The sequence below is a fragment of the Monopterus albus genome, unplaced genomic scaffold (genome assembly GCF_001952655.1).
Source record: "Monopterus albus unplaced genomic scaffold, M_albus_1.0 scaffold44.1, whole genome shotgun sequence".
Classification (NCBI taxonomy): Eukaryota; Metazoa; Chordata; class Actinopteri; order Synbranchiformes; family Synbranchidae; genus Monopterus; species Monopterus albus.
The window spans coordinates 217,993-243,196 of NW_018127924.1; the positions used below are offsets into that span (position 1 = coordinate 217,993).

General features: G+C 42.7%; 1 protein-coding gene across 1 annotated transcript in view; it reads right to left on the reverse strand.

Moving 5' to 3' along the window:
• atp8a2 (ATPase phospholipid transporting 8A2) overlaps positions 1-24,307 on the reverse strand; it is a 46,733-nt gene extending 22,426 nt beyond the window's left edge. The window contains exons 1-24 of the mRNA XM_020599968.1: positions 24,051-24,307; positions 21,585-21,692; positions 16,612-16,789; positions 13,646-13,745; positions 11,574-11,672; positions 10,031-10,076; positions 9,791-9,831; positions 8,106-8,179; positions 7,702-7,771; positions 7,109-7,236; positions 6,746-6,857; positions 6,178-6,346; positions 5,950-6,077; positions 5,787-5,864; positions 5,027-5,115; positions 4,762-4,806; positions 4,488-4,563; positions 4,204-4,392; positions 4,078-4,127; positions 3,927-3,996; positions 3,748-3,832; positions 2,853-2,992; positions 1,692-1,830; positions 1,157-1,221 (exon numbers count right to left, since the gene is read on the reverse strand). Coding sequence (XP_020455624.1) covers positions 1,157-1,221; positions 1,692-1,830; positions 2,853-2,992; positions 3,748-3,832; positions 3,927-3,996; positions 4,078-4,127; positions 4,204-4,392; positions 4,488-4,563; positions 4,762-4,806; positions 5,027-5,115; positions 5,787-5,864; positions 5,950-6,077; positions 6,178-6,346; positions 6,746-6,857; positions 7,109-7,236; positions 7,702-7,771; positions 8,106-8,179; positions 9,791-9,831; positions 10,031-10,076; positions 11,574-11,672; positions 13,646-13,745; positions 16,612-16,789; positions 21,585-21,692; positions 24,051-24,093 — 2,322 coding nt within the window. The 5' untranslated portion in view covers positions 24,094-24,307. The remainder of the gene's footprint in view (positions 1-1,156; positions 1,222-1,691; positions 1,831-2,852; positions 2,993-3,747; positions 3,833-3,926; positions 3,997-4,077; positions 4,128-4,203; positions 4,393-4,487; positions 4,564-4,761; positions 4,807-5,026; positions 5,116-5,786; positions 5,865-5,949; positions 6,078-6,177; positions 6,347-6,745; positions 6,858-7,108; positions 7,237-7,701; positions 7,772-8,105; positions 8,180-9,790; positions 9,832-10,030; positions 10,077-11,573; positions 11,673-13,645; positions 13,746-16,611; positions 16,790-21,584; positions 21,693-24,050) is intronic.
• Between the last annotated feature and the right edge of the window lie 897 nt (positions 24,308-25,204).

The following is a 25,204-nucleotide window of genomic DNA, read 5'->3' on the forward strand; positions in this document are numbered from 1 at the left end:
GAGGAGTTTCCCCAAGATGACAGGAATCATACAAAATAGAAAATTTAATTCTTAATCATGTAGAGTTTATTATTTCATAGACCTAAGGGGTTAATTTACTTTTTACACGAGTCTGTGCCCCAGCCTGGCCAAAATTTTCTAGATCTGCCCCTGCCAGACAATATTGATCAGACAGTAAACAAACTTTGAACTGTTTACTGGAACAATACAGTATGTGGTCAAAAGGCTGCTAACAATCTTCCAAATCACATTAAGAATGATCCACTTACACTGCTAACTGTATTCGCTTTCACTCTCTTGTGCTAATTGGATAGTCAATTCTCAGACTAAAGTACCCTTATTACTTTTAGGCTACTAAAAGTTGGCATGAAAAGCTAAATGATTAAGGGTGTGAATCAAATTTAAAATCATGATCAATACTGAGGTCTTTACTCAGAGCACTCAAATTGGATACAGTGTCACCCACAGAGGTCTCTACTGACACCTCCTCTACGCAATGATGCAAATATAAATGTCTCTCCATCCATATTAACACACACACTGAAATATACCCATCAACAAGTCACACACTTAAAATTATGAGCAATAATCTTCCCTGTCTTGCGTATAAAAAGTGAATATACTGTGATTGTGTGAATACATGTGTGTCTGGGACCGTGTGTGTTAACAAGAGACACAAGACAGCAATCAAACCACTTAGATAAAGCAGTCACACATGAAACCTAAACACAAAAAACACACAACTGGGGTATACATCTAATCTAGAGATAACATAAAAAGACTGAACCTGTGCATCCTGTACATTTTGTTCCATTTTCATAAATTTTCTTACATAAATCGTGTAAGAATACTGTGCAATCACCAAAAGCCAGATACTGTGTGTGGGCATTTGTGAAAGAAGCAAAGAGGGAAAGAAATGACAATTCTGGGCTCGTCTCTTTTCATCCCTTTCTCCAAAAGGGACACTAGAGACTTTAATTACCTGCACCTGTGAGCACACAATGAGCCCCACCCACCAATCTGCCCGTGGACCACACCCTAGTTCCCACTGTAAGTCTCCTAAGACCCCACCCCGCCATATGCACACAAAAGTTCTCAGTACTGTAAAAAGTGTGTGAACGAAGGAGGTCAGAGGATAACAGGAGGGTGTACTCACATCCAGAGAGTCCTCGTTGACAATGATGAGAGACATGCCGTGTGTCACCAGACGACAAGAGTAACCTGAGGAACAAGAAACAGATAGTGGAGGGTGGAGAGTGGGGGATGGGGAAGAGATTAGATTTACTCAAACACTGGTGAAAACTTTGAATTCTGAACACCAACACAGATGATCAGGATGCTGGCAATTCAAAATGTCTTTTCAATCAAAGAGAGGTGTCTTGTTTTTTCTGGACATCTGCCTCCAACATGATCGAACCAATGCCAAGGGAAAATAAATGCACTAATGTCATTGCAGTCTCCTTTACCACGAGGACACTGGAACATTTCACTTAGAGACTGGACACGTCTGGAATTCCACAGCCCTCATAAGGCCTGCCATTTTTGTCAGCCATGATTTAATTAACCCCACAATAGTTTCCTACACTGCTGAACGTCATCAAATTGACTTCTCATGAATGAACGTCCATTTTGGGAGCTAAAAATCATATTTGGTCTCAAAAAAGTTTTTCTTTTAAAAACCTTCCTCGCACCTATGTTGATGGCGGTCTCCTGCTTGTCTCCGGTGAGGACCCAGATCTTGATGTCAGCCCTCATCAGAGTGGCGATGGTCTCTGGCACGCCGGCCTGGAGACGGTCCTCTATGGCTGTGGCCCCCAAAAGTAGTAAATTCTGTCGGTGGAACGGAAGAGCAAAAGAAGGCAGGAGACAGAGAATTTGAGATGCAAGATTCAAAAAGAAAGTGAGAACAAAAATATCGGACAAAAGAAGAGAGGGGGGTAACTTACAAACATCATATTTAAGCCTGCGAGTTGGGCCTTTTTCCTCTCGTATCTAACTTGAGACTGGCAATGACACCAGAGTTCGTTTGGCAAAGCAACTCATTGTGGACCTCTGTATCTTTGTGCCAAGAACTTACTAAAGCCCCCAAACGGTATAATTTGTTCAACATTTAAATGCCTGTGTATCCTCATTAGACACACACACACAAACATGCAGACTCAGAAGTTAATCCCACTATGCTGTTGACTCCAGTTTTATGGGGCTTTTGGCAGGCTGGCACAAGTAATTACCCTTGTGGTCTCCCAGTCTGGGTTCCTCTCCTCCTCCTGCTTCCTCTTTTTCCTCTTCACTCACTTTTCTCACCTCAGCTTTCTCATCAAAACACCACCTAAAACATCAACTCCCTACAGCTGAAATCTGTATGTCACAGCAGTCGTGTTAACTCTCTGACCAACTAACATGCAATTTCTACAGTGGTCAGCCTTTAAGCAAAGACTGTATGTGTCTTTATATTCTGATTAAATAAATTACACACAGTTTAGGAACAAAAAAGCTTCTGAGTTTGTACTGCAAGCTAAGTATTTGAGCAATGCAATGATAAAATTTTTAACACGCGGTGTAGGTATGGGGAACAGTGGAGCCGCTCTGCCACCCACTGGCAAACATGAAGTGTGTGTGGTCAGTCCTTTCACATCTCTATTTTGATTTCATATCAATCTATCAATAATTCTTTTTGGTTATATATTTGCTACAAAAGAAAATTTAATTAAAAATAAACCCCTTCACCCAGGAGAGCTTACCTGTCAATCACAGGGCTTGTAAATGTATCATTACAAGTGCTGACTTATTTTTCAGTGTTTAACTAAAGTCTAAAATACACATTGGTACAGAGAAAGAGACAGGGTATTTACCTTTTCCAGTAGTTCATAACACTCCTCTAGTTTCTGAGCACGGTCTTTGAGTACGGTGCTGACCCGATTGTATTCCTTTAGCCACTCATGGTAGGCATCTTCCTCCAGGTCTACATAGGCAAAACACAGAGTCCTCAGGCCTGCATGGGTGAGAGGGGGATAGGACAATCAATCGCTGGTATCACAGATGATGCAACCTCAAAGTAGAAGTGGGATCCAATAATGTCAAGTCTTAATATGTCGATTTATGTTCACGATTAAAAGTGACTTTCGAGCCATGAACAAGTCACGTGTTTAAGGGCATGACATCACTATCCAAGATATTAGGCGCATGAGTGCCACAGAAAAACACTGCACAAACTCAACAACTTTGGGCTTGGGGCAGGGTTCGGACAGAAATAGGCGACCCATTCTATACTCTGCTATGAGCGTGTTGGACCGTTAAAGCCACAGCATATGTGGTACTGAAAATAAAATGATACCCCAATTCAACAAACCATAAAAAAATACACTAACACAAGGCAAAACTAGAATTACCACTTTGTGGTTGTATGGCTCTGCCACCCAGTCAAATTCACAGGTACAGCATAGAAGAGAGGTCAGTGACCTTGACCTTTGATCACCAAGATCTAAACAGTTCATCCTTCAGCCTAAGTGGACATTTGTGCCAAATTTGAAGAAATTCCTTCAAGGCGTATCACTTTAACAAGAATCGCACGGACGGCCCAAAAACATTCGGGCATAAAAATGTCCACTTGAGTAACAGTGAAGCAAAATAAACAGAGTTTATGTAGAGACGAATAATTTATCTGTAAAAATATTAACACAGAAAATGGACACCTAGTGAAATACCAAGTGCTTTTAGCTCCTTCCCTCTCTGTTTTCTCCCTCTTACCTTCAGTAGCAAACTGTTCCAGATGAGACACAGTTAATTCTTTGTACTGGGATGCCTCAGTCAGACGTTCAAAAATGACATTATCCTGCAAAAGCACAAAATAACTGACTCAGATTTAAAATGCAGTGTCTTAGAGACATTTGGAGTGTTGGATGATACTGATAATGAGACAAACATACAGCTCCTTTGCAGTACAGCCGTAGTTTCCCACTGGGGGTCCTGACCACCACAGACATACGTTTGCGGTTACTGAAAAGGAAGAAGTGGGCTTAGTTTCAAAACACACTACAGTTATTTACTGGCTGAAAACAACATTTATGGTAGCGTTACCTGGAAAACTCCAGTACATTCAGCAGCTCATAGCTCATCTCTTTTCCTCTCTGAAATACACAAGAAACTGTCAGTTCCTGCTGTTAGAAAAAGCAGCTCACACTGTAGTTACGCTTCAAGACTTACAGCTTCAATAATGACTGAATGCGGTGTCCTTGCAGTAAAGACAAAGCCAAGTCCCTTGGCCCCTTTGACCAGTGCTCCTTCATCTGGTGAAGAGGCCTGGTAGATGATCTGGTCTTCTTCTCTCTCTGGGACCACTGTGTGACACACTGCCATCATTGTCAGGAACTCGCAGATCTGAGGCGACGTAAACTGAAAACACGCACGACCAGAGCAGATATGGATATTAACAGCAGACTCTAGTTCATTTTGGGCAGAAGCCAGAGGAAAGCTTCACAGACACCTACATGGTTCATCTCAATGTTCTGGATGAGAGATGGGTCTTCAAACTCTGTGGAGCTCTGGCTGCTGGACGGCAGGTTGCTGAGGAACAGATTGTTTGAGTTATTGTGTAGGAAAATCATAATTTTAGCATTCAAGTATCACTGCAGGCAAAAGCAGATACACTCTTAGTCTACTGTTATGATCAAAGAATAAAGACTACATTGATTTTCAAAACGTGCAGAATTTAAAATGAAGAAAAGAATAATTGAGAAGAAATGAGCAGCCCAGGTCACTAACCCGAAGTCCTCCATTGAACGATCACAGTCAAGATCAGGGAAGTGGCTGCAGCGATGGATGAGGTGTTGTTGCAAAAGGAATCAGCTCAGAATCAGTCGATTAGTTCATTTGTGCACACATGCAAGCAAGTAAATCAATAACCACTCATTGTTTACTGCAAGTTAGTCTGAGACATGAATTAGTTTAGCCATTAGAAACTGAATATGACAAAATGTGTAAAGCTCAGAGACAAGAATATATTTTTTTAAAAAAAGAAGAGACTGACCCATATGTTATTCCCGCAATGGTACACTTCTTAAAGTGCATGACATTACAGGTCAGAGTTCCTGTCTTGTCAGAGAAGAGATACTTCACCTGAAAAGGGCAAATAAGCAGTGAAAGCAAACTGTACATGTTAAAGGCACAGTGTGTGAAATTTAGTGACATCTAGCAGTGAGGTTGACGATTGCAATGTTAAGCAAAGCTCTCGTGTTAAACAGCCCTCACAGCAGTTTCACAGTGATTACTGTAAATGTAGGATAAACGGTGCACTCAGAAAACAAGTACAGCTGCCTTGACCAAGCAAAAGCTAACGGCAGATCACTTGACTGCAGCGAGTTTCTCAGCGCTGGGCATGTTCTTGCTAAAGCCATCAGACAAAGACTTGCATTTAGGTTAACTTTACTTGATAGGCTAAATTACATGTCCACCAGAAAACAGGCAACTTCAGCATCATTCTGGAAACAGTTGTCCCTCATCAAGGATTTCCATCTGGGAAAGGCCACACCACTCTTTACCCTCGTCTTGTATCCTGTTGTTAAACTCACAACAATGCTTCCTCTTGTTTCTTTTTTTTCTGGTGATTACACATTAATGAAAACATAAATATGCATACTATAGCCCATTTCTGCTAATAAATCCTTCTCAATCTTACACAGTGCACCTTCAACAGGCCTGTATTAACTCAAGTCTACGTATAAAGGTCATTTGGGTGTTCATACTTTCTGTCCTATAGCCACTAACTGTGAGGAAGGGGAGAAACAGACCTGCCCCAGTTCCTCATTAAGATTGGACGTCCGAGCCATGGCCGGCGTGTCTGTCTCTGAGTAGTACATCTCCACGTCCTGTGGGGAAAAATAAAAACATTCAAAGTATTGAGGAATATTTGACCAATGACAACAAGCATTACAACCCACAGATGGTTCATACCCAGTTGATGAAGAGGGCCTGTGTGAACTTGACCACCTCCAGAGTGACCAGCAGGCTGATGGGGATCAGGTTGTTGTACAGGATGATGAACGTCAACAGGTTATATGCAAAGTTAGTGGAGATGGCACCTGCACAAACACAAAATCTTCCCTTATGTACTGACGCTTAACCTGTGTATTAATCCTATAATTTTTCAGGTTGTAAGATGTGGTGTGTGTATGTTCTCACCAGTGCGGGACAGGTACCAGCAGGCATCTTCAGTGTGTTCTTTGTTCCAGATGGCAGCACCAACAGAACTGACCAGGGCCATGACCAGCAGGATACAGAACAGGACCAGGATCTGCATGTTGGTCACTCGCTCTACATTAGAGCGCTTCAGGGGCGCCTTGGTGGAGTTCTGGGAGGTGGGAGGTCAATGAATACAACAAGTGAGAAACACACAAATGTGGGCAGTTTTTACCGTGTGGTAATGGTGTCCCGAGGGGGTGTCCACTTACATAACCCTTTAAATGTTTTTGTTTTACTAATGTGAATATGTGAGACAAATATAACCATAAAACTAACATTAAAAGTTGTTTAAATTATATTTTGGCATAAAAAAAGTGCAAGCAATCCAAACACTGGGGCTGAACATGTGCTCCCAGTTACAGTGAATGCATTCCAAAGTTTATTAAAAGCCCCCAACTAGTGTTACAAAATTCACAAGAAAGATTCTAATTATTAAAAAAAAGACCAAAAAAGACTCTTACTGGACGTCCCACTCATTCACTGAATTCAGAAGAGACCCTGGGTTTACCTGCATCAGTTTGGAGTCATGCCCAGTGTAGACGACAATTCCCACAACCCACTGAGTGTTCCTGATCTGGGCACCACGCAGCAACACCTGGTCTGGACCCAGGGGAGCTGGGCTGAGGAGAAAAAGAGGTGATGGGCACAAAAACAAATAAACAAGTTGAGATTTAAGGCAACCTGCAAGATACTTGTGAGTGAACTCTATAAATTTAGAAGAACATTACCACTTTTTTTCTGTCTTGAAGAAAGATACTACTCGCACAATATTTATTTACTCTTGTTTAAAGAAATGTGCATGTAACACATAACACAGACAATGCAACCACTGCTGTCAATAAGTAAATTGATTAGAAAAAAACCCTCTCACTTCTGGTTCTCCAGCCGCAGCGTGCCAGTGAAGTCATACAGGTGCCTGTTGGGGCCTTCACACTCCAGAAAACCAGACAGCACCATCAAATCCTCCAGGGTCTGAAAACCGGCTGTGAGTGAGAGACCCTGAAAAACATTAAGCATGACAAGGCAGGGACCGTTTAGTCAGGAAACACTTTTACCAAACAGGATTAGCACAAAGTACAGTAAGGTTCATAAAGACAAACAAAACAGGTCAAGCACAAACAACAACAGGATATGGAAAGACAGAGGGAATGAACAAGAGACATGATCAGATTTTGTGTGAGGCTCACATAGATGCAAGTGTGAGGACTGTGAGGGAGTCCTGAAAGCTGATTCAAATGTTTTACAACTTTAATTAATTTGTTCATTTGAATCCAAACAATAACAAAAGAACACAGTCTCCAGTGCCACCTAAATTATTCACTTCCTTTCAGGTGGATTAACAGCTCCTAATGCAGGTGACCCGCCACAGTCGTGAATTTTTGTATTTTAGGGTCTATAATGTCTGTACAACACATGCTTCTTGCCGCTGACCATGTGCAGAATTCGTGCAAACAGATATTGTACTTGTCTGATCTTTAGGTTGGTTTCTCCATCCAGGTTGGAGGTCTCAGTGTAACACATGGCCTGTGGCTCGCTGTGGAAAGGAGGCAGAGTTTATCAAAATATCGTAATGTCAATTAATCACTAACAGTTGTGAATATCAAATAATGATAATTCAATTATTGGTGTTAGCAGTTTCTCAAATCAAAATATTTGTGTACTTTACATTTCATTCAGTTTTGAATTGAATGCTTTTGATTTAAGACAACACTAGTTATAAAGTAAGCAATTGATTAATTACAAAAGTAAGTGGATTGATTGATGACAAAATAATCGGTAGTTGCAGTGTTAAAAAGTAGCACAACACACAACAAGTGATTAGAATGCATTTGCATGGCCACACACAAACACATGCTCTAGAGTCTGACCTGGAGGACAGTATGACCATGTCAGCTGGAAGGTGCTGGCCGTTGGTCACCTTCACTATGTCTCCTACTGCCACCTTGTGGCCAGGGCGCAGTAGTGCAATAATAAGAGGGAAAAAAGAAAGGTAGGGGAAAGAGAAAAAGGGGAGTTCAAAGAGAGGGTAAGGGGCAACAGAAGGAAGATGGAAACAACAGAGGGATTATTAAATTGCCAGCCAAGGTGCACCCACCAGAGAGAGAGAGAGAGAGAGAGAGAGAGAGAGAGAGAGACATGAGATAAAGTGACAGTGAGCAGAGTATGCATAGTGTACACTGCTTGGATCAGGCTGAAAGATTACAGGTATGTAAATAACAAAATAGGAAAGAAGAGACACCTCAGTTCAAACAGACACAGGACAGTGCTGCAGCATCTATAAAATTGTACATTACAAAACTGTAGCTCACTCCACACATGACATGAACATGACTGAGAAAAAGTAAAAAGCCCTGATTACAAAGACAGAACTATATGACAACATCAGAAACCCGAGCTCTGTGAGAGCATGCAGAAGAGACAGGTTCAAACACAGTCAGTGTGCTGCATCTGGTATGGTCTAAGCTATCTGATCTGGTTCTTCAGGCTGCTTGTTGTCCTGAGATCTGCAGACAGATACTACTTCCAGTACACAGAAGGGGAGATAAGCTTGACTCCAATAACTGCCACAATCCTGGCTAACAGTTACCGCAGCACTATTCTGATGGCTTTCTACCAGATCGTTACTCTGCTGATCCAGCACCATGTAATTAGTCATCACGTGCGAAGTACAGAAGGACTTTTGCCATGATCTACTGTTTTGAAAAAGGTGTGTGACTCCTCTTAGCAGGAGGAATTACAAAGTTCTCTAAAGTCATTGTGGGTAGAGTTATTTTATAGGTAGAGACAGAACTAAGCTAAAATATGGAACAGATAAGGAGAAAATGGAGCATTTTAGGGACACAGCAAAGCAGCTGGACTAGTTTCTTTGTACTGAGCCTGAATAACAATGGGGCCTAAATCCTGCTCTAGACAGTAGATCTAGGAAGTATCATATTGCACTTGAAGAAGTACATGCTGCATATTCATTCATTTTCTACCGCTAAGTCCCTGAACGGGGTCACGGGTGGGGCCGGAGCCAATCCCGGCCAGCAATCGGGCGAAGGCGGGGTACACCCTGGACAGGTCGCCAATCCATCGCAGGGCTAACACATAGACGAACAACCACACATACATGCACGCACTCCTATGGGCAATTTAGAGACACCAATCAACCTAAGCTGCATGTCTTTGGTCAGTGGGAGGAAGCCGGAGCACCCGGAGAGAACCCACGCAAGCACGGGGAGAACATGCTGCATATTTGCCTACATAAAATACAATATGTAAAAACAGTTCATATTTAATTTAACATGCCATTGTATTTTTTGTTGTTGTCTTTGCTCTATTTTTAACCAGACTGTATTGCCTTTCTGTTCTTTATCTGGGGGTATCTGACTAATTCTCTGGCAATTTTCTCTGTCAGCAGAAATACCTCCATTCAGCTTGTAGTTCTTAGAGGCTTCTTACAGTATTCTAGGTCATTTCTGCTTATAAAGTGTGTTAAAGTGACTGAGAGAAAGAGAAAGCACAAGAGTGACGAGCGAGAGAGCGATGAAGTCTGTGATGACAGTGATACCTGTTTCCAGATGATGGTCTGCCAGGCTCCGTTCCGCAGCACTGAGAGACAGTGACAACACAGTCATCAATCAGGTTATACTGTGGAGCAGCTCTCATACAGTATTCATAGTGATTAAATGTTTGTCTATGCTTCTGTGGTCCACAGTATATGTGAGTGATAGACAAAAGCCATTCACTCAGCTGTAAAACAAAACCCCCACAAACACACTCATGGAAAAGGGCACAGACAGCTGGTTACCTGTTGTCTTCTTCTTATTGACGGTGTTGTCTGCCTTGTGTCTTTTCTGCAAAGATACAGATGAAGATGCATCAGCTTTCAAGGTAACCACTGGATATACTGCACCTCTCCCCCTCTTCAAACCTTCAAGCATTTTAAAATGGCGCCGCTCTAGCAGCAGCCTGTTGCAGTAGCTCCTGTAATAGTGTTGTGTTTTGTGGGTAATCTTCTCCACCTTCTGCTTTTTCACCCTTGACTGTATACTGTGTACCTGAAAGGATGCTTTTTTGTTTAGTTGATGTTTTTTGTTTTGTTTTTTTTTACATTTTTTGTGCTGGGAAGCCATGCCAATAGGAGCAGGGGTATTGTTCACCTGCCCAGGCAGCTGATCATATTCTCCAAACCCACACTGCTAGAAGGGACACCACAAATCCCCAATGAGCTGTGGAGAAGATGCCAGGGATGCCATGCCAGAGCCAAACAGAGAATGAGGAGGACAGAGTCAAGTCCCTGGTGAATATAATGGACAAGATCACTGAGCAGGAATATCAGGAATGCAGTATTGTGTGCTTTACTGAGACACGGCTGCAGGAAACAGTGTTGTAGTACACAAGTCCGGATTTTCAGGACTCAAGACTCGACTTGGATTTGAGCACCGATGACTCGGACTTGAGCATTGACTGCATTTGGACTCAGGAGTTAGAGACAAGGACTCTGACTTCTTTTTTTTGGAATAGACCAAAATAATTTGTCATAAGATATTGATATAAAAACCTGTTTGCCTGCACCATGCCATATCTAGCACACCTCCATCAAAGCGCACACTCTGCCTTTCTATAAAACATTCTTATGTCTCAAATCGTTGAACAATATGGTGATGCAATAAACTGTTAGAAAGTTTAAAATATAAACTCCAACTCCACCATCACTGGCTTTCAGACTGCATGGGCCGACAAGAGACAGCAGGCTGAGCAGCGAGGAGAGAGAAGGGATGACTGCAGTGCTTGTAAGTAACAGATGGTGCAATCCTGGACATGTTACCATGAAAAAATGTGTAGCCCAGACACTGAACTGTTAGCGATGAGTACACGTCCATATTATCTGCTGAGAGAGTTCACGTGCACCACTGCTGGTGCTGTTTACCTCCTGCCATCAGCTGCTGCTGATATAGTGTGAGACACCATAAACTCCATTAGGCTACAAACAAAGCTTTCAAAGCCAAATTACAGGAGACTTTACCCGTGCTTCTCTTTCTGCATCACTGCCAAGAAAATAAAACTTTGGATTTACATTTTTTTTTAAGATTATCCACCTGACTTTCACCAAATATTTACAGTGTGTTTTACTCTCTAGTCTTTTTGTTTTTTATTTTATAGTGTATTTAGCTTTTGTATACCATTAAGCTTTAATTCTATTCCTTACATACCTTGTAGTTTCTGTGAATTTGGTGGCTGCTGCAACACTGAAATTTCCCTTTGGGATAAATCAAAAATACTCTCTCCATCTGTTTATCTTTAAAAAAAAAGTTGCTAAAGGCTTCGGACCATGTGGCTGTGGTACTCACATAGTCCTCTATGATCTCTTTGATCCCGGCCACGGTGAGGATGAAGATGAGCGGGACCAGCGTGGTGTAGCGACCGGTCGGTGATACATCAGGGATTTGCTGATGAGAGTCAAGAGAGGCATCACTCAGAAATCATCGCAATAGAGAGTGTTTGAGTACCTTAAAGCATCCATAATGGGCAATCACAGTGAGTACAAAGAAAAACATTAGCTGTAGTGTGTGCGGCACCGCTGTTTCTTTTTGTTGTCAGTGCAGATGTTTGTTCCACACTAAGGACTAACTGACAAAGACTCTGACATTAGGCTAGGACAGCATGTCTGTCTATAGCTGGCATCTCCTCCAACCCAACTCAAGTGCATTCTCGACTGGCAATTCTGAGTGCAGGATTATTGCCACAATAACACAATGACTTTTGAAAAGTACCTGTATATTCAAGCCGACCCTGCAGAACCACCAACTTCAGCCTCTGTAGATTCTCATTCTACTCAGCGTTTTCTTTGATACGAGTCAGGAATTGACTTGTGACATTTAGACAGTCTGCCTCGTGTACATTTTTGAGATCCCCCTGTGCTTGCTGGAGGCTGCAGATAAAGTGGCATGTGTACTGTTGCTCTGCTGAGGGTGCCACTGGTATACATGTCTGTTCCTGACCCGTGCACTGCTTTGAAAGTGTAATTCTGCAGTGTGAGTAGCATAATCTGGAGCCGCCTGGGCACACAGAGGATGGGCTTGTTGAATATTGCCATCAGTGGCTTGTGGTCTGTCTCTACTATAATCTCACCCCTGCTGTACAAGTAATAGGGAAATTTCAGGCAAGAAAAATCTTTGCTCAGAGCAGGCATTCCTACTGAATTTGGGCAATGTTCTGTTCAGCCTGAGACAGTGCACAAGAGGCACACTGGCTGATCGTCCTGTTGAAGACCATGCCACAGGTCTTTATGGCTTGCATCACTCCAAACAGTGACTCCATGGATTTGTTGCACTGTACTATCTCAGATCAGGCCACATCCCCGTCAAACAGACTCCACAGAAAGTCATGGCACGTCTTTGGAAAGGTGATTAACAAAGCCAATCAGCTGCTGTACTCCTTTTGCATCTGTGAGGTGGTGTATGTCCTGACTTACCTTCACCTTCTCTGGGTAACGTCTCAGCATATGTGTTGTCAAAATGTATCCATGAAATCTGACCTCCTTGGCTCTAAACTGCAGTTTGACTTCTATGCACCTTTCTATCAGTGCAATCAGCGTGATGTTGTGCCCTTGTATCGTTTCCTCATCGGTCTCACCATAGTCTACTACAGTATGATGATGTCATCTACTATGGGTTTCACCCCACTGAGGCCTGACAGAAGCTCATGCTCTTTACGACGAAAGGCAGCTTAAGCCATCACTTCCTGCACCACAGTGTCCAGAATATAATGGGAAGGCTGCTCTCCCTGTTCAGTCTGCAGAGCAAAAATGCACTAAGGGCATCCACAATAATGTCTGCATGCAGTTTGTGGAAACCATCTTCAATGGCGGGAAGCATGTAATGGGATATTTTAGTGCATGGTTTAGGAGCTTGGGGTTAATGCAGGTCTCAGCGTTTCTGCCTGCTGGACTATAACCACGTTACCAATGCAATCAGGAGGTTTCTCATGTGTATCTACAGTAGTTGTGCCCTCACAGTTTCCTTTAGTGTCACTTGAACATTACGAGGTGAAGACTGTTCTGGCACCACACCACACTGTCACCTAGGTTAAAATGCCCCTCAGAGAAAACATCATTACATGTCTGAATGGGCTGCTTCTCATTCAAAGCCTTTGCTTTGTTAAGGTCCATGTTTAGAGGGTCATGGAGGATTGTGAAGCCCATCGTTCTAAGATGTTCACTAGTTGAGCCAAAGAGGAGGGCTTTGCTTCTATTCTAACTATTTCAGACTCATGTTTGTGTGTCTTCCCTTTTATCTAACACTTAGGCCCTATCAGGATCTATCTACTAAAAGCCTGTGCAGGCCAGAATCATAAGAAACAAAAAAAAGCATCACTCAACTGCACTTAGAGCTGTTGTTACTGTTTTGTGCATGGGATTTACCTGCATGAGTGCAATAAAAAGGAAGAAGGCATTGGCAGCCCGCCTGATCTGCTCATAGAGGAACCGTGGCAGAAAGGTGAGGACCCCGTACTTGGTGGTACTGCAGAAAAAGACAAGAAGAAGGCAGATGTTACACCATCTATAGTTTCAGACAGATGAAGGCAGAGCCAGGTAGTGCATTAGCAAAAGTAGGAATTCATGCATAAATTGTGTGCTAATGTTTTTTAATCCGTTATGCTTGAACAGCATTACCTTCAAGGCTGAATAGCAAACAGACTCCATTTGAGTTTTAATGTTGCAGCACTTGAAAATCTATAGGAAACACTCAATTGTGCCCAGAGGCACCAAACAGGGCCATTACAAGGTGCACACACACGTCACACCTATAAAAAAGACCAATAGCTTTAATCCAGCAATCTAAAAGTAGACCCAGAACCCCAGAAAATAGATGCAAGAAACCTTGGCAACCTCAACCTGCCTGTCAATCAACTGTATTGATCAGACAACTGTATTGATTAGTCTTCTTATAGTCAGGAGCTACCGTAAGAGCTTTTAGAGAGGCTAAAAATAAAAAAAAGTCAACCTTCAAGTCAAGGCCAGCCTTGTTTATTCCCTCTGTTGAGTGAATTTCAACAATGTTTTTGCTTAATGGACAGTGCGTGTCTGTGTGTGGGTGAGTGCACCATGTTCACACACCCTTCCATCATGGTTTCTAGTCTCGTAGAAGATGGACCCATAACCACTTTTTCTGTCTGTCGCACTCATACAAACAAGAAAGAGCAAGTCATTACACACAGAACAGGGTAACAACAGCCGTTACTCACAGACACAGACACACGCCATGACCTGACTCTGATACTCCAGATACCAGAGTTAGTGATACTACACACCTGTGATCTCACAGATAAAGTTGCCTTAATCTAATCAAACACAAGTGATACCAAACTCCACAAATTCACACATCGATGCACACGTTTCCACTGGACCAGGGGGAAAAAAGGCAGAAACATCTGGCTGTGTTATTTTTTCAGACTGTAGGTTTCTAACTCGCTTGTGGTGTTAACAGCTGTTAGCTGCAGGGGGATGCTCCCCTGCTGCAGCATGGCTTGGCTGTGTTTTTATTGATTTATTTATTTATTATTCCTCATACAGTAAAAGGCCAAAAGAAAACACTGGGCTGAAGTCTGGCACAGGCAGGTAGATTTGTTGAAAATGCAAGTGTCTTTTTCAAAAAAAAAAAAAAAAAAAGATAAGCTGATTATTTTGCTGCATGTGTAAGCAGGAGAGTATTACTTATGTGCCTGTTGTATAAAACCTACTGTGTACAATGAAGTATGGAAGAGTAGGACCTGGGAAACAGGGAGGATGCAAGTTGAGCATACAGATAAAAGCTGCAATGCTTTAATATCAAAAAATCAATATGGCTATTAAACCTTTAAAACCTTAACAAAGAGTTACAGGAACACAGGGACATTAGAGGGCACACCTCTCTCTGGAGGCAGAGTGCTCCTGACGTTCCAATCACCATGCAGCGTGGGCAGGACACTAAGCATGATCCAATCAGATGAGCCAGGGAGCCTTAATCTTATTTGGAGAGCTGAAATAGGTTCTTTTAAAAGTGAAATTCAATCTCCTGACAATAATGGCAAGACCACTGAATGTCAACTGACACCCAGGAAGCTTTCCACTCACAGAACATGAGCTCAGTGCTTCATATGGCACCATACAAACAGGGATTATAAAAAGTAAAGCCGGGGACAAATTATGTTGGCGTTTCTCCGAATCAAAGTCTAATACTGTTTGCCTTGGCAACTTAGTATTTATGACTACAGTCAGACACATTAAACATGCCTGCATGTTGTTGATAAAAGAGATACAAGCAGAAAATTCACTCACATGAGGGGCCACCAAGACACACTAGCACAAAATGTGAAATAATTATACTGTTATGAAGTGTGGTTCAAGATGTGAAGCCCACTTATTCTTTTCTCTAAACTGCTCAGATGACAGAAGGTTGTGACTAAGAGAATCACACGTCCAGCATTTAACTGAGTCCTGAAGAATCAGATGAGACATCTTCTATCCTTGGTGAAATACCAGGCCACTCATTCTGCAATGACCCTTCACAATTTGTCAAATGGATGCAGGTCTAGTGCTTTCTATACTTTATATAAACACATAAAGGTAGTTACTTGACTTTTACTGGCATCCTTAAATATGCATGAGAGCATATTGATTAAGCAGCACGGTCATGTTAGGCTGTTTAAACCAAGCACTTTTCTCCCGAGATTCTCAAGTGGACTTCACGCAGTGACGTACGGCAGCCTCACCCTTTGGGACAGCAGCAGAGCTACAAATAATCACCTAATAGGTGAGTTATTAAAGGGCCTTATCAACAGAGTTTCTGTAGAAACCAAAGAAAAACATGATTTTTTTTTTTACATTACTATGATTTCAAAGAAAATTTTAAGAAGAAAAATACAAACTAAATGTCAGTGGTCCAAAGCCAACGACAAAAATCCCCCAGAAAGAAACAGGTTGTAATGTCCTTCAACCAGCCAACATGGGTGCAAAGCTCCTGTGGGCAAACATCCACTGCCGGTGGCCTTTAGCAAGACACTCTCACCTACATAAAACAGGCTGCAAGTGAAAAATATTTTGCATTACATCAACCATAGTCAGGATAAGCCTATCAGGCTTTACATAAAAACAAAACCGAAAACACAACCCGAGGTTTCATAACTTTGATATCATGTGTACTTTGAGCTGGTTTGTTAAGTGTTTATTCATATGAACATTTGGCAGACAAAGCTACATTTAATTCGTTTCACTGTGTAAGGCAGCTCAGAGGCCACTATCAGCTGGACAGAGTACACCCACAGCAAAAATCAGTGCGTTTAAAGCAACACATGCATCATTACACAAGGTGCAGCCAGCTGATAGATAAAGCCCAGAGTTACACCTACCTGACATGGTTGTCGCAGAACTTGGTGGTCTGTGTCCGATTGAGCAGCACTGTCCGCGCCGTGGCGTCTAGTGGATCCGCCTGGGAAGTGGCCCCGGACATCTCATCATCTGCCTTGCGGTAACCGGAGGACGAGCAAGCAGGTCCTGCACCGTTGGTTTGATGGGAGAGAGGTGAGTCTGAGTGAGTGTGAGTGAGAGACAGAGAGACAGAAGAGAGAAGGGGGAGGGAGGGAGGGAGAGAGGCAGAGACATAGACGGAAGACGTGGTTTACAGTTCAAAAGCAAGGCGACAGATCAGTGCCAGATGAAGCTGTATTGTTGATTTATGCTGAAACCGGTCGATTCGTTGACGTTTCCAAACAACCCCTTGTGTGTTCCACTATTATTATGCAGGTAGCGTCAGTGTGCCCACGCGGGTTTGCCTACACCCACGGGAACCCAGCCTATATGCTGAGGGATGCACAATGGCGAACAAACAACTCCGGGTTTGTCTGTTTTATCAGCACGTCAACTTGTCCACACTGACAGCGCGGCGCACATCGCGGCTGTCATTACGCTCCACGCACGAATTATCCCAAAAAAAGTGAGAGGAGAAGATGCAACACGTTTTTTTTCCTGCAGACTCCCTGACTCGCTAGCTTTATCATCTCCAACCATTTTAAAGCGTCGTGATCTCCGCTCGTTCACCCCCGCATCAGCTCCAGGAGCAGGTCATTACTGATCCTCGACTGCGCCCACGGCACCTATGTAAAGGCTCTGCAGGCACAGTAGGGAAGTGAGAGCAATGTTAACAGGTCTGGATGCCACAGTTTACTCAGCTGGCACAACAACGGCGAACCCGGGCAAGGACAGATGCAGCAGCACGCCCCTGCCTCCTCTCTGCTCCCTCGACTTTAATGAAGAGGAGGCTCCCAGTCCTGGTGAAAGATACTGGCGCCAAGCTCCGCCGCCGTGTCATCTGGCCACCTGCCGTCTATTTTCGCCGTCTGTTGGGCAATCCTGCCTCCAGTTCGAAGCTGTGCTGCCCATCTCTACTCGCTCAGACAGCGAGAGGAAGCCATGTGGAGCTCCCTCGGTACTGCGGAGGGACAAAGCCGGGGCTCGGCTCTTAAAGGGCAAGAAGGCTCATATCGCTTTAAGGTCTTGTGGCAAGACACAGATGGGTCAAATGGCATCCCTAGAGCAGAAACCACTTATCAGGACATCACTTCGTGTGGCTTCCTCTTCCACCGATGCCACATGTGCAACAGCAGTGACCGGCTGGTCTACCTAGAGCCAGGTGCCACCCTTCTGCTAAGCCACAGGTAGACCTGATAATATTTTGTGCCCACAAAGACTTTTCTAGCCTAACTGTAACGTCCCATTGTTAACTGTTAATCCACAGCTCATATGCATCACTAAACATTACTATATGCGTTACAATATTCCTTTAAGCACTCATTTTCTCCTATGATTTATTAAGTGATTCTTATTTGTGTGCAATAGTTGTACCCCTTTTTGGGATCTGTGCATATTGTGTGTCTGTCTGAGCCTGTAAGTGAAAATAACAACAGGCCAATCATAAATAAATTAGAAAGGAATATGCACTGGCAGGGTTTAGCAGACTGAATTTGCACAGACCCAAAACTCTATACCCGCAGCACTATCCTACCGCAGACGGGTCACTGTATCCTCTCATTATTAACCAAAATTAGGTTAATATCATTATGTTGCACTCAAGCCTGAAGTAGGCAACAACCCTCTAAAATTACAGAGACATAAGCCAGTCAGGTTTGTCTGCTGGGTGTACTGTTATCACAGCGGACTCATCAGACCTCCACCTCTTCACTGAAGGAGACAGTAAGTTGTGTGTTTTTACAGTAAACAAACTTTCAGTTTACATTTAGTAAACAGTTTACACTGTTTAAAAACTCCAGCCTTTATATAATACAACTCCACACCAGCCCACAAAATCAATGCAGAGAGCAAGGGTCAAAGTCTCTGTAAGCAAAATGATCCACGAGCAGCCTATCTCTCATCTCTATCTCTCACCAGGTTATTACCTCCAGACCTAACAGAAATGTAAGTCACAATCATAGCTCAGCACTCCACACCGCAAACGGCGCTGCGGTCAATCAAGATAGAGATGGATTGTTAAGGAAATGATTAAGGATGATACAAGGTTAAAGGTAGTCAAGGGCAATGCACTTTATCTTCTTTCCTGTCACTAAGCAACTTTTCCCTCTTCATCATGTATTATCTACTTTTTCAGTACCTTGTTCATTTCTGTGCTTGTAAATCTATTTATACGCTACCCCTGCACTTTTTAACCCCTGTGGACTCTACCTTTCTAAGCAGATCAATAGTGGCTTTCTCAGCAACCCACTTTGGCTCTTATTCATTTCTGATGAGATCAATGCCTCGGTTCTTTACCTGTGATGGAGCAGAGGTACAGTCACCTCTGTAACCCATTGCTGTTGATGAATCAGCACAGTCAGATCACTTACACATGAAGCATCCAGGCTAGCCAGACAGGTACCGTAGGTCTGATAACCTGTAGCCAGAGGTTAAGACTGTCTTCCTTCAACAGACACCACGATCCTATGCTATGATACTGCCAGCTACCCAGCTGTGGTATAAACAAGACGTGTCCCTTTTCTTAAAAAAAACTTATACAGGGCGCCTTGTCAGCTGAATGGTTACAGTGTGTGCATTTATGTACTCAGGAGAAATCGGTGCATTGTCCCAGTAATATTATACAATAGTTGTAAATTAGGATTGCGCCCAATAGAACAAAATCACTTTATTCGGCCATCAAACCTATGTAAAGCCAGACAGCAGGTTTTCTAATTTAACTGCATCAAAAAGGCACTGATGTTCAAGCATGCACGGCAAACATCAGGCGTGAAGCCGTTCACTGATCGGTGGATACCTGAGCTCCACAATACGAGCTCTGTTTATGGAAAAATGGATAATTATTACATGGATTTGAACATAGTGTCACTTTTACCGGTGCTCTCAGAGCCCAGCTTGTTTCACTCATGATTACTCAACCAGGTGCAGCTCACTAACTCGAGGTTTCACCTGTGTGCAATGTTTAAAGAAGCAGCTGCACTGTGAGGCTGACACCGATGAAGACTGGATGGAGGAAAATGTTCTGGCTTCTTGCAGAATAAAGTGATTTCTTGCCACTGGGTGTGATGGTAATTTACAACTATTGGATAAGCCTATTTAACCAAACATATTTTACAAAGTGGACAGATGAAAGGACCTGCTCCATTTAGCAGAACAAGGGCAAAACTGTGAAAGTGAATACAGTTAAATCCAGAAGATGTCATTTGTATATGGAGTATTAACTTTATGTCTTGTGTTGAGCCAAAGATGCCCTGGCTTGGTACCAAACTTCCACTGGCTGAGCTCCTGAATAATGGATGGAGACAAGCTGCATAATTCATCTACATTTTCCAGTATGGCAGAGCATATTTCACCATAGACTCTGTCAGTGCTGTGCCTCAGTCTTTACTCAATAAATGACTCATGTCAGCCCCCGTCACCGCATCTCCCTCAGCGGCAGTTTCAATTACCACAACTGCCAGAGCTGTGTTGTAAGTGCCACAAACGCAGGTTGTGAGATGGTTACAATCATGTCAAACAGAGAGATGCATCGTCTCTCTGTCTTCTAAAGAACAGCCCAGAGATGAAATGAGTCAGAAAGAAAATAGCTAATCATAGCCGCAGTTTTAGAAGAATATCTGAAATTATCCCCAGTTGTCAAGCCATTCCCACCTCCACAAGCCACACTGAGGACAGATTCTCTGGCTGTTTCCACATGTTTATCATCTGAAAATTGTCAAAACATTTTAGATGCAATTGCATTTGGGCAGCTAAATGAACATCAGCAAATCAGAGCATACATAATCCCATCACGTTTTGTCTCCGTCTTGACCAAGTTTAACCATTGCCCATTAACAGAAACATCTCAGATTTTAATCCTCTAACAGCCAAAGGCACCACCATATTGTTCTTGGGCTAATGCTAACCCACGATTACCTCAGTTATATCAGCAACTTTAATTGAATTAAATCCCCCACAGGTCACAATCTGGTTGTGTGGTCAGGAAAGCATTACCTACAGAGTGTCGTCTGCCTGGGTGACCCCCACATCCCATGGCTGTCCTGGTGTCTCCAGGCCCTATTTGCAGGTTCTGCTAAACCTGGTCTCACGCATTCCCAGTGGGTTCATTCACCCCCATAACAGAGAAAGAAGTAGAGCAAGAAACATTTTACGGGCCAAGCGAGTGAGCATGATAATCCCCTGTGTGTCTGCTCTGCAACTTCACCTGCTGCTAATCCATAACCTGATAATCCTACAGGTGAGACTGCAACACACACAGACACACACACACTAAACAAATGTGCATATTCACGTATACATACTCACACCGTGACACTGGATTATAGACACACTCTCTCTTTCAAGGCAGAAAACATGCAAGGCCCCTACATGCAGCTGCTCCCCCGCCACCTCGCTAATTCCTGCTCACAGTCACTTGTGTGTCATACATGCATGCAGCAGTGCTCATGTACATGTCTGTTCAGGCATGCCATGCCCATGCATGCATGTGTTGTCTTTTACAGCATGCATATGTATTCATATTGAAGGATCTGCTTAAAGACCCCAGTGCACATACGTTTGTCTTCATCACCATGGTGTGGCATGGTGGACACCTCACTATCTACAAGCACATGCAGTGAGAGGGTTAATTCCTGTTCAGCATTCATCACTCCAGGCCCCAAGGAGCTACAGATTATTCAGGGTCCACAGCAGTAATATCACATCTTAACTCTTTCAGACAAGAACCAGCTGACTCCCAACCACCAGGGCCAAGCATGGGAGTCAGCTGCTCCTAGCTGTTGCACTTGGCATGGCCGCATGCACCTTGGGGCTCTGGACACAAATAGGGCATCATCCAGTCTAATTTGAGCAGACTCACTTTTGTCAAACCTGTCTGTGAGGCGGGCACGCATGGTAGCACTGGCGCCCTGGCCTGGGTCCTGCAGTTCAGAAGCCTCCTGCCTAATGGTGGTCAACACTAACTGCTCTGTGGGTGCCAGAGAGGCCGCGGCGTGAGAAAACAACACACACAAGACAACAAGTCAATATACACACACCACACACAAGATATCTATGTGTCAATGCATGTGTTTGTATGTGCTTGTCACTGGAAGCACTAATAGTGAGATGAGATTCATGCCTGCAAATGAAAGCTGCATCTCTGGTAGTTACTGTGCATATAGCAGTAGCAGTAGACTTGCCCAGGATTGCCCCCGTGTGTCAAGCTGGTGTAATTACCTGGTTTCTGCAATTATTTAGACCTCTTTATCTCCCAAATGGCATCTTCAGTGGCTCACAGCCATGACGACCGATCATTATCTTCCCAAAACAGGCATACTGTTGACAGCTGGTTGAGCTGCATGATTCACATAACTAGACCCACCAACACTGGGACAAGAGGTGTCCTTATATTCAAGACAAAGACTATAAGGCATCTTAATTACCTTTGGTTTAGCTTTGTATTGTGACATAATTTAAATACTTCTTCTACAGTACATCCTGCTTTCTCAACCAATGTGAAAATCGCTTTGTGTATTTGTGAGTATAAAAAGTGGTACGAGAACTACTTATTTTAAATTTAAAAAAATGTTACTGTGTTTGTGAGAATGTGTGAATAAATGTGGCAGATTGGCAGCTGCAGACGTCATCACCAGGGACATGGCAGCTTGCTAATTGGAGCACAGAATCATGAGGTCAGGCTCCTAGAGATTACAGTACAGTCAACACATCGAGTCCAGGAGGGATCACATGTACATGCTGAATGATGTTCTTCTACGAGTACCAATTCATTTCCATGCTATAAATATGGCTGAGCTGAACACTCTTATACACTGTTTAGACCCAGTGAAACCAAAAAGGTCTCCACCAGTGTTACTGAAAGTCTCACACTAATTGTTCTAATATAAACAAAAAAAAAAAAAAGAATGAAATCTCATAATTGTTCCGCTAGATAGCGAGATCAATATCACGCAACAGACTTGTTAATGTGTGGCTCATTAAGAGGCCATCTAACATTCTATTAAAAATACCATGGGTAAAAGGAAGAGTCTTGTCCCCTTTATCACTATACTGCCATAGATATCCTTCAACCTTTTAAGGCTGAATGCTTTTTAACTGTTGACCTTTCCTCTGGTAAGAATATGGACCCTCATGACCAGTTGTGTACATTCTTTTAACAACAAATAAAGATCAGGGAACCTCTGGCCTCAAGACAGCATGGCTCAGTTGATGCCCATCATGCTCACAATGTGCCCTGCTTTCTATTTCTGGAAGCTGCAATAGGCATGCAAACACAAATATACAGAAAGGACAGCAATGCAGCCCATGTGCCAGTCACTAGTAACAGTATCTGGATGAATCAAACACATGCTCCTCTCTTCCAGGACAATCCAATCCGATGTCTCTGTGCCCTGTGTGAAATCATCCAACGCAGCCTCTTGTTTATACACCATCCTCTTTCCAACTCTGAGGAGAAGATGGTGCATTCTCTGCCAAAAAGTGAGACTGTAGCCAACACCTCGCAGTTTGTCATAAGGGGTTTATTTAAAATAAATAAACCTTTGTTCACATAGCATCCAGCAGATACAGCCACAGTGTACAACAACCTGAATCACCCCTGTCTGGGCTCTGGATGTGGATGACCTTAAGGTGAGGGAGACGCATTTCCGCAGGGCTCAGGAGTTCTCCTTAAATAGTCACGTGGTTTATAAGTCGGTGAAGTTAAAGGCTGTTCTTGGACTTAACTGCAGGAGCTTTGCTGGACGTTTGAAATGCAACATTACATGGAACTATATTGCTTACTACATTACATATTACACAAGAACAGACTATCAGTAAATCGCCATATTTAGGCGAATCATACGAAAGAAGGAGGTCAAAACATACTGTTACCATATTACAGAACACAATAAATGATGCCACGGTAAATACAGTACATTCTATACACAGCAATAAGGTCACACCACAGAGTCACATTCACCCTTTCAGGAATAAATATACCATCTGTTCGTGATGTTAAGGCACAGCACACGTGATTTGGCTATAGAAAATAACCTCAAACAGGCACCTGCAGTCTGCTTGCCCTTGCATCCCCGGTGCCAAACAAACAACTGACTCAGGCTGGAACACAACCATGCCGCAGTCTCGGACAGTACCGATCACAGTTAATATGCTAAGCACATATCAAATATAAATCAGCTGTGCACAGGCCTCTGTATTCTCAGTAAGGACCGGCCAAATCTGAACAGTAAGAAAACCACCAGCTTACATTGACAGGTCACGAACTAAGCGGTGGGCGGATCCCTAGTGGAGCAAAGATGAACCCAAGTGTTTGCTTTATGCGTACCTCCCTCACTGTGTATCTTCTTGGCTCTCCGGTTGAAATACATCTTGCTGGAGGTGGACGACTGTCAGTGAGGCTGGTACGATGAAGCTGCAGGGGTGGCATGCTCACGGCTCAGCGGCAGAGCAGGGGATCGCTGCTGCAGATGCTCATGGAGCATCATTTGTAGCCTAGACAGGCGACGGTAACATCATAGAGGACAGCTCCATCCAGCGTCAATGTGCACGGAATATAGAGTTTGCTGCTTCTCCTCACTGCTTTCAAAATAAAGCACCTTACCCTACTCTAAAGACAGGGGGAATATGAGCAGTCTTGTAAAGTATTCAAATGCGTTTTCCCCGACAACAGTAAAAGTAGCAATGCATTGTAAAAATACTACTACTAATAATAAAAGTCCTGCATTCAAAATGTTACTTAAGTAAAAATACAAACGTATAAGAATCAAAATATATGTTAAGTACCAAATGTAGACGTAGGCTACTCATTATGCAGAATAACACATTTCACATTAATAATCTAGGCCTATATTATTTAACTGAAGCATGCATCACATGTAATGCGACAGATGGAAAAGGTGGATCAAATTTTACCTTATAGCCTGTGTTTGGATTTCTGCTGTGTAGCTTGTGACTTTTCTACTATAAAGTCTTATGATCACGCAATTTTTTGTTTTATTAATGTGAATCTGAAAAGTAATTAAAGTTATCAAATGAATGTAGAGGAATAAAAATACATTATTTGTCGTTAAAATGTATTGAAGTCGAAGCATAAAGTAGCATGAAAACAAAAATATTCAGGTAGTACCTCAAAATTGTTCTGAAATACAGCAAATGTAGGCTACTTTCACCACCATCTCTCAAGACCCTTTCACCGTTTACGGATAATTCATCTGATACTACTAGATAAGATTAAGTTGAGCTTTATTAGATAAATTAAATTTACAGGCTATTTTATTATAACAAATATTTTCTAGCAAAGAAAGGGCGTATTTATTGCGTTAATATGCTATATTTTAAATGCACTCACCAACATCAATACATCTACAACAGAATAACAAAAATGCTGAAACATTTTCTTAATTATTTTTTTGAAAAAAAGCCAAACATTATCAACTCCACTTCACTGATCGTTACGTTTTATTAGTTTACTTTGTTTTA